This window comes from Chiloscyllium plagiosum, chromosome 28, assembly GCF_004010195.1.
Source record: "Chiloscyllium plagiosum isolate BGI_BamShark_2017 chromosome 28, ASM401019v2, whole genome shotgun sequence".
NCBI classification, from domain to species: Eukaryota; Metazoa; Chordata; class Chondrichthyes; order Orectolobiformes; family Hemiscylliidae; genus Chiloscyllium; species Chiloscyllium plagiosum.
Window position 1 is genome coordinate 14556697 of NC_057737.1, and position 16854 is coordinate 14573550.

General features: G+C 41.2%; 1 protein-coding gene across 1 annotated transcript in view; it reads left to right on the forward strand.

The window, feature by feature from the left end:
* Positions 1–1535: 1535 nt before the first annotated feature.
* Positions 1536–16854, forward strand: part of ddx52 (DEAD (Asp-Glu-Ala-Asp) box polypeptide 52) — a 33197-nt gene continuing 17878 nt past the window's right edge. Inside the window, exons 1-9 of the mRNA XM_043718908.1 lie at positions 1536–1734; positions 3473–3689; positions 5110–5276; positions 5401–5586; positions 6914–7057; positions 8733–8844; positions 9290–9362; positions 12527–12730; positions 13572–13662. Of these exons, the coding sequence (XP_043574843.1) occupies positions 1567–1734; positions 3473–3689; positions 5110–5276; positions 5401–5586; positions 6914–7057; positions 8733–8844; positions 9290–9362; positions 12527–12730; positions 13572–13662 (1362 nt within the window). The 5' untranslated portion in view covers positions 1536–1566. The remainder of the gene's footprint in view (positions 1735–3472; positions 3690–5109; positions 5277–5400; positions 5587–6913; positions 7058–8732; positions 8845–9289; positions 9363–12526; positions 12731–13571; positions 13663–16854) is intronic.

Here is a 16854-nt window from a genome sequence, read left to right on the forward strand (position 1 = left end):
ATGTGGAAGGATGGAGGATCAACGCCTCATCTTCTGCATCAGGACCTTCCAACCTCCACCTCCGTCTACCTATTGCACTCTCAGCTACCTACCCTCCAGCCCCATCCCCTTCCCACCACCTCCTCGGCTCCCAGCCTCATTCCTGATGAAAGGATTTTGCCCGAAATGTCAATTCTTCTGCTCCTTGAATGCTGCCTAACCTGCCATGTTTTTCAAGCACCACATCCTCGTCTTAAATTCCAAGCCCTAGTGGAGGTTGCATTGTCTCTTTAATTCCAGCTCCTGGTGGAGGGTGGAATGTGTCTTTAATTCCAGCCCCTGGTGGAGGGTGCACTGTGTCTTTAATTCCAGTCCCTGGTGGAGGGTGTGCTGTGTCTTTAATTCCAGCCCATGGTGGAGGGTGCGCTGTGTCTTTAATTCCAGCCCATGGTGGTTTAATTCCAGCCCATGGTGGAGGGTGCGCTGTGTCTTTAATTCCAGCCCATGGTGGAGGCTGCACTGTCTCTTTAATCCAAGCTCCTGGTGGAGGGTGCGCTGTGTCTTTAATTCCAGCCCATGGTGGAGGGTGCGCTGTCTCTTTAATTCCAGCCCATGGTGGAGGCTGCACTGTCTCTTTAATCCAAGCTCCTGGTGGAGGGTGCGCTGTGTCTTTAATTCCAGCCCCTGGTGGAGGGTGCACTGTGTCTTTAATTCCAGTCCCTGGTGGAGGGTGTACTGTGTCTTTACTTCCAGCCCCTGGCAGAGGATGCACTGTCTCTTTAATTCCAGCCCCTGGCAGAGGGTGCACTGTGTCTTTAATTCCAGCTCCTGGTGGAGGGTGCGCTATCTCTTTAATTCCAGCCCCTGGTGGAGGGTGCACTGTCTCTTTACTTCCAGCCCCTGGTGGAGGGTGCGCTGTCTCTTTAATCCTAGCTCCTGGTGGAGGGTGCGCTGTGTCTTTAATTACAGACCCTGGTGGAGGGTGCACTGTCTTTAATTCCAGGCCGTGGTGGAAGGTGCGCTGTCTCTTTAATTCCAGCCCCTGGTGGAGGATGCACTGTCTCTTTAATTCCAGCCCCTGGTGGAGGGTGCACTGTCTCTTTAATTCCAGTCCCTGGTGGAGGGTGTGCTGTCTCTTTACTTCCAGCCCCTGGTGGAGGGTGCGCTGTCTCTTTAATTCCAGCCCCTGGTGGAGGGTGCGCTGTCTCTTTAATTCCAGCCCCTGGTGGAGGGTGCGCTGTATCTTTAATTCCAGGATGTGGTGGAGGGTGCACTGTCTCTTTAATTCCAGGACGTGGTGGAGGGTGCGCTGTCGCTTTAATTCCAGCCCCTTGTGGAGGATGCACTGTCTCTTTAATTCCAGCCTCTGGTGGAGGGTGCGCTGTCTCTTTAATTCCAGCCCCTGTTGAAGGGTGTACTGTGTCTTTAATTCCAGCCCCTGATGGAGGGTGCACTGTGTCTTTAATTCCAGCCCCTGGTGGAGGGTGCGCTGTCTCTTTAATTCCAGTCCCTGGTGGAGGGTGCACTGTGTCTTTAATTCCAGGCCATGGTGGAGGGTGCGCTGTCTCTTTAATTCCAGGCCATGGTATGATGGTGTCGATCGCCGATGAGTCGCTCTGTGGGTTGATGTATCGGTGCTCCATGTTGGGGGCCTGTCTGTCCATGGCGATGGAGGCTCTCGATCTGTTCCGGGCGCTGGGCTCGGGGGCCCGCTTTGATTGGAAACGCTTCGGGAAGGACGCTGAGAGGCTGCGGGTGAGGACTCGGCCCGGAGCCGCGGCTCCCTTTTCCCCGCGGCCTCACGCAGGAGCAGGAGCGGCAGGAGAGCCCGGGGCGATAGGCCGCAGAGTGGAGCCTGGGGGCCGGTTATTGTCCTCACCCCCGCCTGAGGGCATCAGGCTCTGCCCCTTGACTTAAACATTCCCCGGGTCAGAGCCCATTGGTATAACCTGCCCAGGGCCCAGGCTGCGGGTGTCCCACTCCAAGTGCAAATGGATGGGCTGCCTTTTGGTAATTGCCCTGCAGGGTGATGCATTAGTGTGACGGGAACCTTGTGGTTGTGCTCCTGCTCTGGGCCAGGAGGCCTGGATTCAAGACCCACCTGTTCCAGTGGGTTGTACAATAACTCCTCTGAACGTGCTGATTAGAAAATGTCTAACAGCTTGTGTGTTTTTAAAAAAAAAAGGCGTGAGGGTTTGGGCTCAAAAACTGAACTGTTTTGCCTGTGCTGCCAGGCCAGCCACAAGGTACTGAGTCTCCCCCTGCCATCTGTGGTGTGCTCACAAGCCATTCAGTCGTGAAGTTTACAACATGCCACCACAGAATCTTAGAGCTCAGAGAGATGGCATTCAAATGTTTTGCCTAGACTTAGAGTTGTGCAGTGTCGAAGGGACCCTTTGATCTAACCAGTTCATGCTCAACATAATCCCAAACTAAACTAGTCCCACCTACTTGTTCCAAACCTTTCCTATTCACATGTCTTTTAAAAGTTGTAATTGGTGTCCACATCCACCACTTTCTAGAGAAGTCATTCTACATGGGAACTACCCTATGCATAAAAAGTTTGGCCCACATATTTTTGTAGATTATTTAAAAGTATTGTCTATTTTAATCCATACCTTGACTTTACCTCTCAAATCCTGAAAGTTAGACCATGATTAAATTCCCATTTGCTGGTTGGAAGTTAAAATGAAATTTGATTCCATACACTTTTTTTAGTTACTGTTCCCCAGATTGGCTCTTGCTGTGTCCATGGAGAAAAGTAGTCTTTTTTTTATTTCTTTTGACAATTACTTTAAAGTTATAACCTCAAATCTACTTGCTAGAGGCAAGTGTCTTGCTCCATTTGCTGTAACAAACCTCTCATTGTTTTGAATATCTCTCTTGGGTCATCCATTAAACATGTTGGCTGTAAGGAGAATAATTCTCCGGTCTACCCCATTCCACACTCGAGGCCTTGCCATCCTTCCTATAATGTGATGCCAGATTTGCCAACATTATTCCAGCTGAGGTCAGAGACTTGTAAGGATTTTGCATCTCTTTTTATGTGCTTTCTGTTCATTGTTCCTATTTATAAAGCCAAACATCCCAAATCTTTCCTGAGTTTCATGTAAATCTGTCCTCCCCACCTGAAGCATTTTATGAAGATCCAACCCCCCCCCCCCGCCCCCTGCCATCGCAGCTGTCTTTGCTTTGATATCTGCCTCAAAATAGTTTAGATTATTTCCATAGTATTCCTCCCAAAGTGCTCTTCAGCAGGAGCCATTAAGCAACGTGATTACAGAATGGCTGTCTGTTCCATCTGTTGCTGAGATGGGAATTCTGAATACTATTCACTTTCCTAAGCTTCCCTTGAATGTTTTGAATTGATTAATATTGATTGGATTATGGTTCAAGATATAGTATTACACCTTTCAGTGCCGTCTTGCAATATGCTTCAACGTGCAGTGTAAAATTGTACACATTCTTAATACGTTGTTCTTGTATTTTCCAGGTAATGAATTCAAGCAGCACCATCTTGAGTGAAAATGTTCCTGACCTTGACTTTTTTAACAGTCAGCGTGCTAAAAACTGCAAATCAGTGGTCAGTGTGTTGAAAAGCAATGGGGAGGAAAAAGAGTCTACAGCAGACTGCAAGGGCGACATGTGTGTATCCCTAGGAAAAAGAAAATTAGACATGGGTAGTTCAGAAAAGAAGAAAAGGAACAAAGGTAAACTGAGAAAAACACAACATTCTGAAATACTGAATGGATCAGGCTGCATGTTAGGAGCAAGAAACTGGTTCTAATTTACTCTCTAAGTCTTTTGACAATTACTTTAAGACTATAATGTCAAACCCACGTGGCATAGCTAAGCCAGTAAAAGATTTCTAAATTCTGATTTCCAAGTCTGCAAGAACCTGTGATTTTATTTTTGCAGTCAATGATTTCTTCCCTTCCGCTCAGAAGAGGAGATGATCATTATTGAACATGTTTGTCATTGCATATTATGCCATTGTTTTATAATGATTTGCAAAGTCAATAATTTACTCTACTTTTGGGGCAATACCGTACCAACCAAATCCTAATTGTTCCTCCGTGTCCATGCAGATGTCCTTTCTTGATGGGCGGCACTTGGTGAATTGGAATCTTGATCAATGTTTCTTTCCCCTCCCTGTTTGAGGGAACAGAGGCCATTTAACTATCAGCTCAATCAGTGCATGTGAAGACTTGTGCTTAGGGCTAGAACAGTTGACCTTGTCAACTACTTTTTTAAAAACTTTAATGCAAAGTTTACACACTAAGGCTTATAGCTTTCTTCCTTTTTTAAGATCTACTTTATACATGCATTTAATTCTTAATTACAATTTTCGAAATCAATTATGTTAGGCTCTCCGTTGTTTTTAATTGATTTTGTTTTGACATGCTCTCACTAGACAAGAACTGGAGTGAGCAGTAAACTTCCAAGGCTGTTGGTCATGCAGAACCCTGGATGGTCTGGAGGTGGCAATCCTTTCACTCTGTCTGAGGTTTCCTGACCTTTTGCTAATAATCTTACTAACATTAGAAATTCAATGAAGCTGAAGATTGATCTTGTGTTCCACAACTCAGGGGTATTTGTAAATGCTTGAACATGGTCTACATCCTTGGGAAATATTGGGGGGAAAAAAAACACAATGTGTCATGACACCCACGTATGACTCAGATGCAGACTGCATGACTACCAGCTAACTACTTTGAATTTTTATAATTGTGTTCTTGTCACCTGACATTGTCATGAATACAGAGGATTTGATCAGCAGAGTCTGATCTTAATTTTTTAAGAACCCTCATATATTTCTTGGCTGATATATTTTTTAAAAATAGGATTGAGAGATTTTTGGATTAGTTTTTCCAATGAACTTTCACCCATGGAAACAGCACAGGAAAATGTTAATTGTGCAGGAAAACAGCACTGTCTCAACATGATTACTTAGGTGAAGAAGGGAAAGATGTGGACTTCGGTTTTTACATTTTGCAAATGTAATTCATCTCTTTTTCAAGGCTGATTTATATCTTGTACTCTGTGACCTCATTAATATTTGGCAATAAAGGTTCCTAATTTCTCTTCTCTCTCCGCCATGTCCACCACTACACTCCTGGCCATCCGCAGTGACCAATGCAATGTCTGACATTTTTTCCAATACCAAAGATGATGGTGGTGATGATGATGATGGAATAATGTTGATGTCCTCACTGGGAAGGAAGACCAAGAGTAGTATTGACAGGACAGACACCGAACGCAGTGCTGAGAAACTGGAACATCAACGACGAGAAAAGGTTTGACTTTGGGCCAAGAACAAATCTATTTACTGTAAATCAGGGAGAGATCAATTTAAAAGCCTTGCTGTAAAGGCTTGAGGAATTGAAAATTTTCTCCTTTCTTTTTTTCTCTTTCGTCAAGATAAATCAACTCCGGCGTAAGCATCGGATTCATGTGGATGGAACAGATATTCCTGAACCAGTTGCAACCTTTGAACAGCTCTTACAGGAGTATAACGTGCACACAAAAATTATTCAGAACATACAGGAAGCTGGTTTCCAATCACCCACCCCCATACAGATGCAAGCCATTCCTGTAATGCTACATGTACGTATTTTTCAGTTGACTTGTTAGGACAGACGATAAATATTTGCTCTGAAGCATGTTAATGGTAAATTTATGCAGGTATCTGCATGGCTGATTTGCGAGCAGTTTTGAGTCACAATATTCCAGGCTCACTTTCCACTCCCAGGGGCTTGAGCACAAAAATAAATGTTCACATTAAGCTACAGACTTGACAGTTTTATCTGAGGTGCCATTTTCCAAATGAGAAGTGAAGCTTGGATAGATGTAAATGTTCTCATAGTATTATTCCAAAAGAGCAGGGAATTTCTGGCCAATAGTCATCCCTCAATCACCATCATAAAAGCAAATTTTATCTGATTTTTACAGTGCTTGTGGCAATTTCCTGAGCACAAGTTAGCTGCTATGTTTCATACCTTAACAACAACAGCGACTACAACTTTTAAATATACTTCATTGGCTGGGAAGCAATTGTGAAATGTCTGGTGGTCATGAAAAATGCATAATATAAACACATTTGTTTTATTTACTTTTCTCATTGCAAACTTCAGCTAATAAAACTGATCTTGGCTAGGACAAGAAAATGTTTGTTATTTTCCCTAATGGCCATTATTTCCCTATCCCTGGCCATTATCAGTGCTTTGATGTGGTGAATTCAGTTTCCTGAACATTGAGTACAGGAATCGAGCCTGACTGTTAAGACAACAACTGTTTCAATCGCACAAAGTAAATAATGGATGAATGGACCATCATCTGGAGGTTAATTGACATTAAATTTTGTTTAATCAACTTCTCTTTAATTTATTTTGCAACATCAAAATCCTGTACTTTTTTATTTTGCTTGAATGATACCCTGTGATGTAGTGCATTAATTTACGAGCAGACTTTCCTGTTTGGGTTTACATCCTCCATGCAATTTATCAGCTGGGCTCGATTTAAAGGAAAAAGCTTTATGAACTTGGAATATATTGCCGTATGTGGAGTGGGATGTTGCCAATGTTCTTTCTAAATTGTGCAATAGCAATCCAGAAGAACCTGTATCAACTGCATAAGCTCAATCATATGTGACTTTACAAAAGAAATTCAAAGGCACTTGACTCCATAGGCTCCCTCTATGTATCATAACAAAGTAAATAGAGCGTTGAATAAGGCTGCCATGGAGTCTCTGTGACTAGCTGTAGTGATGTAGGCAAATGTCATTCATAGTTTGGAAATCATTGTGCATACTGATTTCTGTATAATAACTGGCCATAGAAGATTTTCTCAACAGCTATAATATCTTGAGGACATTTGGTTGAAATGACCTATTTCCGTAGTGTAAACTTTGAACTGTTTTATGTAACTTTCATAGAATCGTGAAATCCTGGCCTGTGCCCCAACTGGATCGGGAAAGACCTTGGCCTTTTGCATTCCACTTTTGACTTGTCTAAAACAACCAATGAACAAGGGTTTCAGGGCCCTGATACTGTCTCCTACTCGCGAGCTTGCCAGCCAGGTATGTTTGTCCCCAGAGGCCTATTTCACTTTAATTCTATTAATTGCCAAATGCTACTGGTGATAGTTCATAAAAACGAGAAAAAAATTAACCTTTTCTTAGTTTTGAATGCAGCAGTTTGTCTGAGGCAGCGATAGTCATAGATGTACAGCATGAAAACAGACCCTTCAGTCCAACCCGTCCATGCCGACCAGATATCCCAACCCAATCTAGTCCCAGCCAGCACCTGGCCCATATCCCTCCAAACCCTTCCTATTCATATACCCATCCAAATGCCTCTTAAATGTTGCAATTGTACCAGCCTCCACCACATCCTCTGGCAGCTCATTCCATACACGTACCACACTCTGCGTGAAAAAGTTGCCCCTTGGGTCTCTTTTATATCCTTCCCCTCTCACCCTAAACCTTATGCCCTCTAGTTCTTGACTTCCTGACCCCAGGGAAAAGACTTTGCACATTTACCCTATCCATGCCCCTCATAATTTTGTAAATTTCTATAAGGTCACCCCTTAGCCTCCAACGCTCCAGGGAAAACAACCCCAGCCTGTTCAGCCTCTCCCTATAGCTCAAAACCTCCACCCCTGGCAACATACTTGTAAATCTTTTCTGGACCCTTTCAAGTTTCACAACATCTTTCCGATAGGAAGGAGACCAGAATTGCATGCAATATTCCAACAGTGGCCTAACCAATGTCCTGTACAGCTGCAACATAACCTTTCAACTCCTGTACTCTGACCAATAAAGGAAAGCGTACCAAACACCGCCTTCACTATCCTATCTACCTGCGACTCCACTTTCAAGGAGTTATGAACCTGCACTACAAGGTCTCTTTGTTCAGCAACACTACCTAGGACCTTTTCACTAAGTGTATAAGTCCTGCTAAGTTTTGCTTTCCCAAAATGCAGCACCTCATTTTTTTTCTGAATTAAACTCCATTTTCCACTTCTCAGCCCATTGGCCCATCTGGTCAAGATCCTGTTGTAATCTGAGCCAACCCTCTTCGCTGTCCACTACACCTCCAATTTTGGTGTCATCTGCAAACTTACTAACTACCTCTTATGCTCGCATCCAAATCATTTATGTAAATGACAAAAAGTTGGCAAAGATGACATGAGCAACATTGAGCCTGTGCTACCATCAGGCCATGGTTTGAATAAATTGTGTTGATCTTAAATATGCTCGTCTTAATGTAGCAGAGCAGGAAAGCATCTGAGACACTGGCATTGATTTTTCTTAATGTTATCACTTGTAATCTTTTGACATTGTACTGTCTTCACAAGTGTGCGGGCTCAAGTTCAGAAGTTGAGCATACGTAAGTCTGCCTATACTCCAGATAACCAGAACAGCATATTTTTAAAGAACAGTGTTTTTAAAAGTTATTTAAATTTTAAAAAATTGTGCCTCCAATTTAAAATTCTCAACCTTGTGTTCATGCCCCTGCAAAGCCTCATCTCTTCCTACTGTAACCTTCTAAAAGCCTCTGAACTCGCCAAATTCCACAGGTTCTGAACTTGTGCGCTGCCCTGATTTCTATTGCTACGTGGTTGCACCTTTCAGCTATCTAGTCCTTGGTCTATGTAATTTCTCTGGACACCCCTCAGTTGCAGGAAGAACAAAATGAATGGTTCAAACTGAAAAGTATCCTGACTGAGTCTGATTGTACTTCTATTGCCAGACTCATCGGGAGCTAGTAAAGCTCTCCGAAGGTATAGGATTCAGAATTCACATGATCAACAAAGCAGCTGAGGCTGCCAAAAAGTTTGGTCCCAAGACGTCAAATAAATTTGGTGAGTGATTTTGCACATTTCTATCTTTTTTGAAAAAAACATTAAATTTTAAATTACCTCAGAAGAAATTTGGCCTCCAGAATTGAGCTCTCGCCTCAGTCTTGACTTTTGGTCAGGTTTTTACTTAGTTGCTAGATGGGGGATTGTGTTTGCAGAGGACAACTTTTTCTTTTAAAATGTGCAGGCTTATCGAAACTGCCTTGATTGGATGCTGCTTATAACTGAAGAGGTCAACAGGTTAGAGCAAGTTGTCCTCAACAAATAGGAAAATAATGGTAGTGGACAACGACAGGAAAAAGATAGTGATCCTGAAATATGTAGATTTCTTTTTGTGTAACTGGGGCTGGCGTTGTTTCTAGGTGCCAGTAACAAGCACAAAAGGATTACTTTTCTCAAATACCTGACTTCAACAACATAGTATGAAATGTTTTTCCTTTGTCTCCAGATGTTTTGGTGACTACTCCAAACAGACTGATTTATTTGTTAAATCAGGATCCTCCCGCTCTGGACCTCAGCAGGTATCGATACTTTTAAAGAAATGTATGTTCCTCGGAAGCCATAGTTACAGAAGTACTTTGTTTATGCCTTTTGGGTTCCTAAATCTGATCATCTGGTGAAATATAGTTGTATTTTATAACTGATGTTTAAATTCCTTGGATTGCACCTTACTGTATATGGAAACTGTGAAATCTATTTTATGTATCCTGCATCTGCGAGGGAAAATACTTTCAATTTTAATCTGTAATTTCTGTCAACAAAAGTTGACAAATTATGGTTAAACCATACAGTGCAGAAGAGTCTGGATTTAATTGCCTGTCCATTGAGATGCTGATGTCACTGGCGATGGCAAGAGAAGTGTCACTTTTGGCATCAGTGACTCTTAATGAGAGGATGGAACCTAACTGTTAATTGTATCTGTCTCTGGTTATTCTCTAGTGATGTTTCCTGCAAAATGTTTTTTGATGCTCTGTGATGTGATTGGACTTGGCCGTGAATCTGTGGTCGTGTGTTCTGTTGAGATTTGCATTCTCCACTGTCTCTTGAGAGGCATGGATGGTTGCTTGATGTCTGTAGTACAATATCTCAGTCTTTTTCAAGAGAACATAATGGGAAGAACACTTGCTGAACAAGTATGAAATCCGTGCCTGAAAAAGCAAGATATTGCAGATGTTGGAATTTGGAAATAAAAACAAAGCAAAATACAGAGAGTATTTAACAGACTTGATAGCATCCACTGGTCGATCTTCCACTTCCAGTAAACTCTTAACCTCCTGAAGCCATCCTTACATTCAGTGAATAACCTTCGCAGCAAAGTTGCTTTATGTCTAGCACCAGTGATTAGTTTAAGAAGAAGGACATTCTTCAACCAAGGGAGTCTTTAACCAAAATGATTGCTGTTAAATCCAGTGAATTCAGAAATCCCAAAAATTACTTGTTACTGGCCAAGTCACTTTCCAGTCAGGAACCTGGTTTGATGGATTATATTTTGATTAGTTTAGTTATTACCAAAGTTGATGCACGCTTAAATATAAACGTGCAATGTTGCAATTTTGTTTTAACAATAAAACAGAAGTTTTTGAATTTAAAAGTAAAAATGGAATAAACCAAACCATTTACTTACAATACAAATTCAAAGATTTTTCAGCACACATTACAAATATGCTCCCGCTAATCCCAAAACATTTCTTTCAATAGTGAGGAAACATCGCAGCTTTTGTATGGTACCCAAAATACACCCCAGTACAGTACCCAAATCGCAACTTGTACAATGTTTTCACCAGCGTCCCCATATCTAACAGTCAGTAGACTTAAATTATGTGTCACTTCAACCTTCAAACTAGAACAACAGGTAGCTTCTTCTCTGAGCTATTAATATATTTACTTAAATATATTCCACTTTAAGCAATGTCTTCACGGTTTTACCCTAACACTTCTGGTCTGGGACTAGCACTAACTTTTAACTCTCTGGTAGCCTAGTTCAATTTGTCTTTCCCTGCCCATAAGCACCAGCCTATAAGGTGCCATGGACTCCACCAGACAGCCTTACTCAAAGTAAAAACTGAGATTAAAAGTATCCCCTTCTCAGTTATGGGTATTTTCTTTAAGCTTATTTACCTTGCTGTGTTTCAAGATTTATGTAAACAAAAATTTATTACTGGTGCACAAAATTTCCTTCTAAATTCAGGCCTGAAAAACCGGTTTAACAGGAACCATCCTGGCTAAAGAAATACTTATAACACATTATTAACTGCTGGTTAAACAAATCAGAAACCCAAATTTACAATAAATAATATTAAAACTATGTTTATAAATCCCACGTACTAGCATCACAATCAACCAATCAGCCATGCTTCAATGGCAGAGTGGACTCGATGGGCCGAATGGCCTTACTTCCACTCCTCTGACTTATGGTCTTAATCCAATGGTCATAAGCGGAGGTACCTCATGTGGCTGTACGAGGCCTTCAGTGAAGGATTAGCAATTCTAATGCAATGACTCTTCAATTTTATCAAGTAGCAGTGAGCAATCTATTAACAGAAACTCTAATCAACATTTTGAAGGCTGCACTTTAATTTTTTATAAAATTGTTGAATTTTAGCTCTACCTTTTTTCACTGTTCCTAGTTAGTACTGTTGCAGTGAGTTACCAAAACAATTTAACTGAGGAAGTCAGTTATTTGAAATACCATATATACTCAAGTAATAGTCAATCTCATGTAAAAGTTAACCCCCTATTTTTGGCCAAATAATCTGGAATTTTGCATTTATCTCATGCAAAAGTCAAACCCAGTTATTCACAGATTGACTCAAACGTTGATTTGTAGTGTGCAGGCAGTCACGTCCCGCTCTAGCTTTCCAGCCTGCTGGTTCTGCTCTGCTTCTGGTCTTCAGTCCGTTGGCTGTTGTGTTCCTCTCCGGGTTTTCAGAATTACTATACTTTTTTTTATTCATTTAGAGATCAATTGGCCGTCTGCTAATGATACTAAGTGAATTTTGATGGGCATGAATTTCAGCCCTTCGAAAATAGTATCAATGTAATAGTCGACCTCACAAATTTAACCTTAAAGTAGTTGAAAAATTTGACTATTACTCGAATATATACTGTAATTTTGTTATTGCAGAAGTGAAGTTGAGCACTGTTCAACTGATATTGCAAGGTTGATGTTTAGAAAGAGTTGTATTTACTTCAAAGTAAGTGGATATAGAGAGTATCGTGTTATGCACTGTGAATATTATAGAGCAAAATGCTAAGAATCTAGAACACCACACGTCGTCTGAATTGAATTGAATTTATTGCCACGTGTACCGAGGCCCAGTGAAAAGCTTTGTCTTGCGAGCAATACAGGCAGATCAGAGTTAAATAGCATAGATAAGTAAATAATAGGTAAACAGCGGCAAAAACAAAACCACAGGTACAGGCAAATGTTAAGAGTTTGGGAGTCCATTCAGTATTCTAATATCTAATCTTATTTCTGGATCAAACAAATTAATAGACATAATGAGTCTCTCATATCTTGACTTGAGAAATAAAATCTTTGAAAAGTGCAAGAATATCCCCCAAATTAAGATCAAATGGATCAAAACAATATTTGGGATGTGCTAGTATCCAATAGCATTGTGTGCTGTACTATGACAAACTCCAGAAGTACTGGTTTTTAATTTTCTTATTTAATTCAATTTAGGGTGGAGTGGCTGATTGTTGATGAATCTGATAAGTTGTTTGAAGATGGCAAATCTGGATTCCGAGATCAGCTCGCCACTATCTTCTTGGCATGTACATCTCACAGTGTCCGGCGAGCCATGTTTAGTGCCACCTTTGCATTTGATGTTGAGCAGTGGTGCAAACTGAACTTGGACAACGTGATATCTGTGTCGATTGGTACAAGGTGAGACAAAAATAACATCAAGACTAATCTTGGAAATTAACCTAATTTTACTGTAACGTGTTGAAAGAGTTTTTGCACTATTTGTACATGAATTTAGTTCACGTTTCTATAAATGCTAAATTGTAATTAGTTATAGTTCAGCAGCAAATTTTCAAGCACTTTATGCATGGATATGTCTAAACATTAGGCTGATGAGTAGAGAAGATGGATGTTAATAAGTAAATGATTACAGCAGATTTTGTACATGTTCATGCATTGAATTTGTATTATTCCATCATATATACTTAAACTTATGTAGAGTTTTAAAATGATGCACCAAAATTATAGCTCCATTTTGAGAAATTACCTCAGCTACTGTAAGAAATTATAAATCTCTTGTATAGGGCGAGATCAGGGACTTTGCAAATGATTTGTCTGTCTGACTTTTTTTTTCCTGGAGGCCCACTCAGGGACCTCTTCAGTATCATTGTCTGGTACTGACTAACCCCAGTCACCATGGTGGCTGTTGAAACTTCCCGCATTGCTGGTTGGGTAAGGCAGTAATGGCTTGCTGTTCCCAGCTGGTATTTTGAAAATTATATCACAGAACATGGAGGATCTGTGATAAAAGATGTACCTATGAATAATACTGATCTAACGTCTCTCGTACAATAGCGCCAATTATGTTCTAATTGTAATGTGTAAATTAAATTATATGCATAAGGTGGAAATCTTGCATGTATTAGACTTGCGTCAAACATTGTCTTTTGTTTGAGCTGCCTGTGTTGGTATTAAATGTCTTCCATTATTAGCAATGGATGGCTTACTGTGGTTCAAAATATATTATTTTATTTTCTTGTAGGAATTCTGCCGTGGAGACAGTGGAACAAGAGTTACTTTTTGTGGGTACTGAAACTGGAAAACTAGTAGCGATGAGAGATCTGGTTAAAAAGGTACAAAATGAGTTACGTATTAGATGCATTAGACCAGTGCTATTTAATTTGACTGTTCAAAGTCTGTTTAAAATAGCTTTAAAGTGGAAAATATTCCTAGAGGATCCCTTGTCAAGCCAGACCCATTTGAATGACTTTTGCTGGAACGTAAGCTGTTGTTTACTTGAGCAGAGTCTGCTTCCTTTAGAAATTGAGCTGTTGCTGATGGTGAACTTTTGGGCAAATAGTTCTGATTTGAAAATGCTCAGTTGCTCCTAATTGGAGGCTAACTGTCAAATAATCTGAGAGGCTTCCAAGTGTATGTACACTTTTTCCTCTGCATCCCTCTTTGACACCAGCCTATAATATAGAATACGACTGCCTTTAAAATATCTGATAAATTATTATCTATTTAGCTATCTATGTTATTTAGGAAATTGAAATCTCTAGAGTCGAGCGATAATTATCTCATTTACTGGGTTTATTTTTTAAAGTGTTTAGTTTGTAAAGTGGACGTTTTGCTGCCTTGCACAACCTCCACAATATCAGTCTCAACATTGGGCAGTCCTCTGGTTTTATGTCAATAGGACATGCTCTGTGAATCGTACAACTTGATATAGAGTGTCTATCAGCCATGAAATGACACGTCTCTTTTTGGATTTCTTTCCACACAACATTTTATTGACATCATTTGCCTATAAGAGACCCAAAACAAAACCAAAGAAGCAGATGGCTTTGACATACAGTGCCACTCCCTTTGTGCTAAAATGCAGCTGTGCCACATATGTCTGATCTGATGTTGCCAGTGGGGCTGCGCTGTCATCCTTCATGTTCTGTGATATAATTTTCAAAATACCAGCTGGGAACAGCAAGCTCTGCCATTACTGCCTTACCCAACCAGCTATGTGGGAGGTTTCAACAGCCACCATGGTGACTGGGGTTACTCAGTACCAGACAATGCTACTGAACAGGTCCCTGAGTGGGCCTCCATAAACAAATCTCCAGGATAGAAAATCTTTAGAGATCTAGAGCACGAAAAGGACCCTTTGGCCATTGCACCTGTGCCAGTCAAAAAGCACCATCTAACTATTCTAATCCAGAGCAACAGGGAACATTTCTTTTTAAGCCACATGAAGTTGGAAGTACTTAACTGACTTATGCTGGATCAGTTCCCTGGATGGTAAATTACTCAATGGTACTTTCCCTCATTATCTGTCTATTTCATCCCAAGTTTGTCTGCAACCTCCATGGTATGTCCATTTTTCTTCTGGTAACCTCCTTTTATATTTTTATGGCACTGAGCAAAATTCAGCTGTAAATGGCAAATACGAAAATACATTCCAATTTTTGTTAATGTCTCTTCCCGTCCTGCCTTCACAAATCCTCAAGCCAGGTGTAGCAGATCAATAAGTGTCTGCATCATGCTGCCATCCTTACTTTGGTTTACTGTTAACCTGGGAAAGTGCAAGTCTGTATCTTGTCTAGTAAACTTATTATGCAAGCTGGGTGGTGGAGTGCCCTGCTTCATCACAAAGAAGAAAGCTACGTGGCCCTAGTCAGACAACAGTTGGAATATTGTGATATTTGGAACCAGTGTCTAAAGAAATACGTAATGGCATTGGGAGGCAGTCTAGAGAAGATTCACTAGGTTGGTACTAGGTGTGGAGCGACTGTCCTGGTGAGGAAAGGTTGACTTATTGGAATTATAAAGAATGAGAGGTGACCTTTCTGAAACAAACAAGACTCTGGGGTCTTGACCAGATTGAAGTGGGAACATTGTATCACTTTGTGCAAGAGTATAGGACCAGAAGGCATAATCTCAGAATAAGTGGTTGTACATTTAAGACAGATAGAGATGGAGGAATTTCTTCTGAGGGTAATGAATCCATGGATTGTTTTACTATTGAGACTGAGATCAACAGGTTTTCAGTCAATAAGGGAGAGTGGAGAAAAGTGGAGTTGAGGACTTACAGATCAGCCATGAATGGCGAAACAAACTCAAAAGGCTAAATAGCCGACTTAGAACATAGAACAGTATAACACAGCCCTTCTGCCTTCTATGTTGTGCTGGCCTTTTATCCTACTCTAAGATCGAACTAACCTACGTACTGTACGTTTTAATATCATCCATGTGCCTATGCAAAATGTCCCTAAAGTATCTGACTCTGCTACCACAGCTGGCAGTGCATTCCAAGCACCCACCACTCTGTGTAAAGAACCGACCTCTGATATCTCCCCTAAACCTTCCTCCAGTCATCTTAAAAGGATGACCCCTTGTGATAGCCAGAGATTTGTTCCCAGGGTGGAAATGACTATCTACTTTATCTATGCCTCATCATCTTGTTCATCTCTATCAAGTCACCCCTCATACTTCTTCGCTCCAATGAGAAAAGCCCTAGCTTCCTCAACCTTTCTTAAGAAATGCCCCCCAGTCCAGGCAGCATCCTGGTAAATCTCCTCTGCACCCTTTCTAAAGCTTCCTCATCCTTGAGACGACCACAACTGAACACACTATTCCAAGTGTGGTCTCACCAGGGCTTTCGAGAGCTGCAGCATAACCCCGTGGCTCTTAAACTCAATCACCTTGCTAATGAAAGCCAACACACCATACGCTTTCTCAACAACTCTATCAACTTGGGTGGCAACTTTGAGGGATATATGGACATTGACCCCAAGATCCCTCTGTTCCTCCATACCGGCAAGAATCCTGCCGTTAACCCTGTAGTCTGCATTCAAATTTGAACCTCCAAAATGAATCACTTCACATTTTTCTGGTTTGAACTCTTATCTGCCACTTCTTAGCCCTACTCTACATCTTGACAATGTCCCATTAAAACCATAAGACCATAAGACATAGAAGCAGAGGTAAGGCCATTCGGCCCATCGAGTCCACTCCGCCATTCAATCATGGCTGATGGGCATTTCAACTCCACTTACCCGCATTCTCCCCGTAGCCCTTAATTCCTTGTTACATCAAGAATTTATCAATTTCTGCCTTGAAGATATTTAGCGTCCCAGCCGCCACTGCACTCTGTGGCAATGAATTTCACAGGCCCACCACTCTCTGGCTGAAGAAATGTCTCCGCATTTCTGTTCTGAATTTACCCCCTCTAATTCTAAGGCTGTGTCCACGGGTCCTAGTCTCCTCGCCTAACGGAAACAATTTCCTAGCGTCCACCCTCTCCAAGCCATGTATTATCTTGTAAGTTTCTA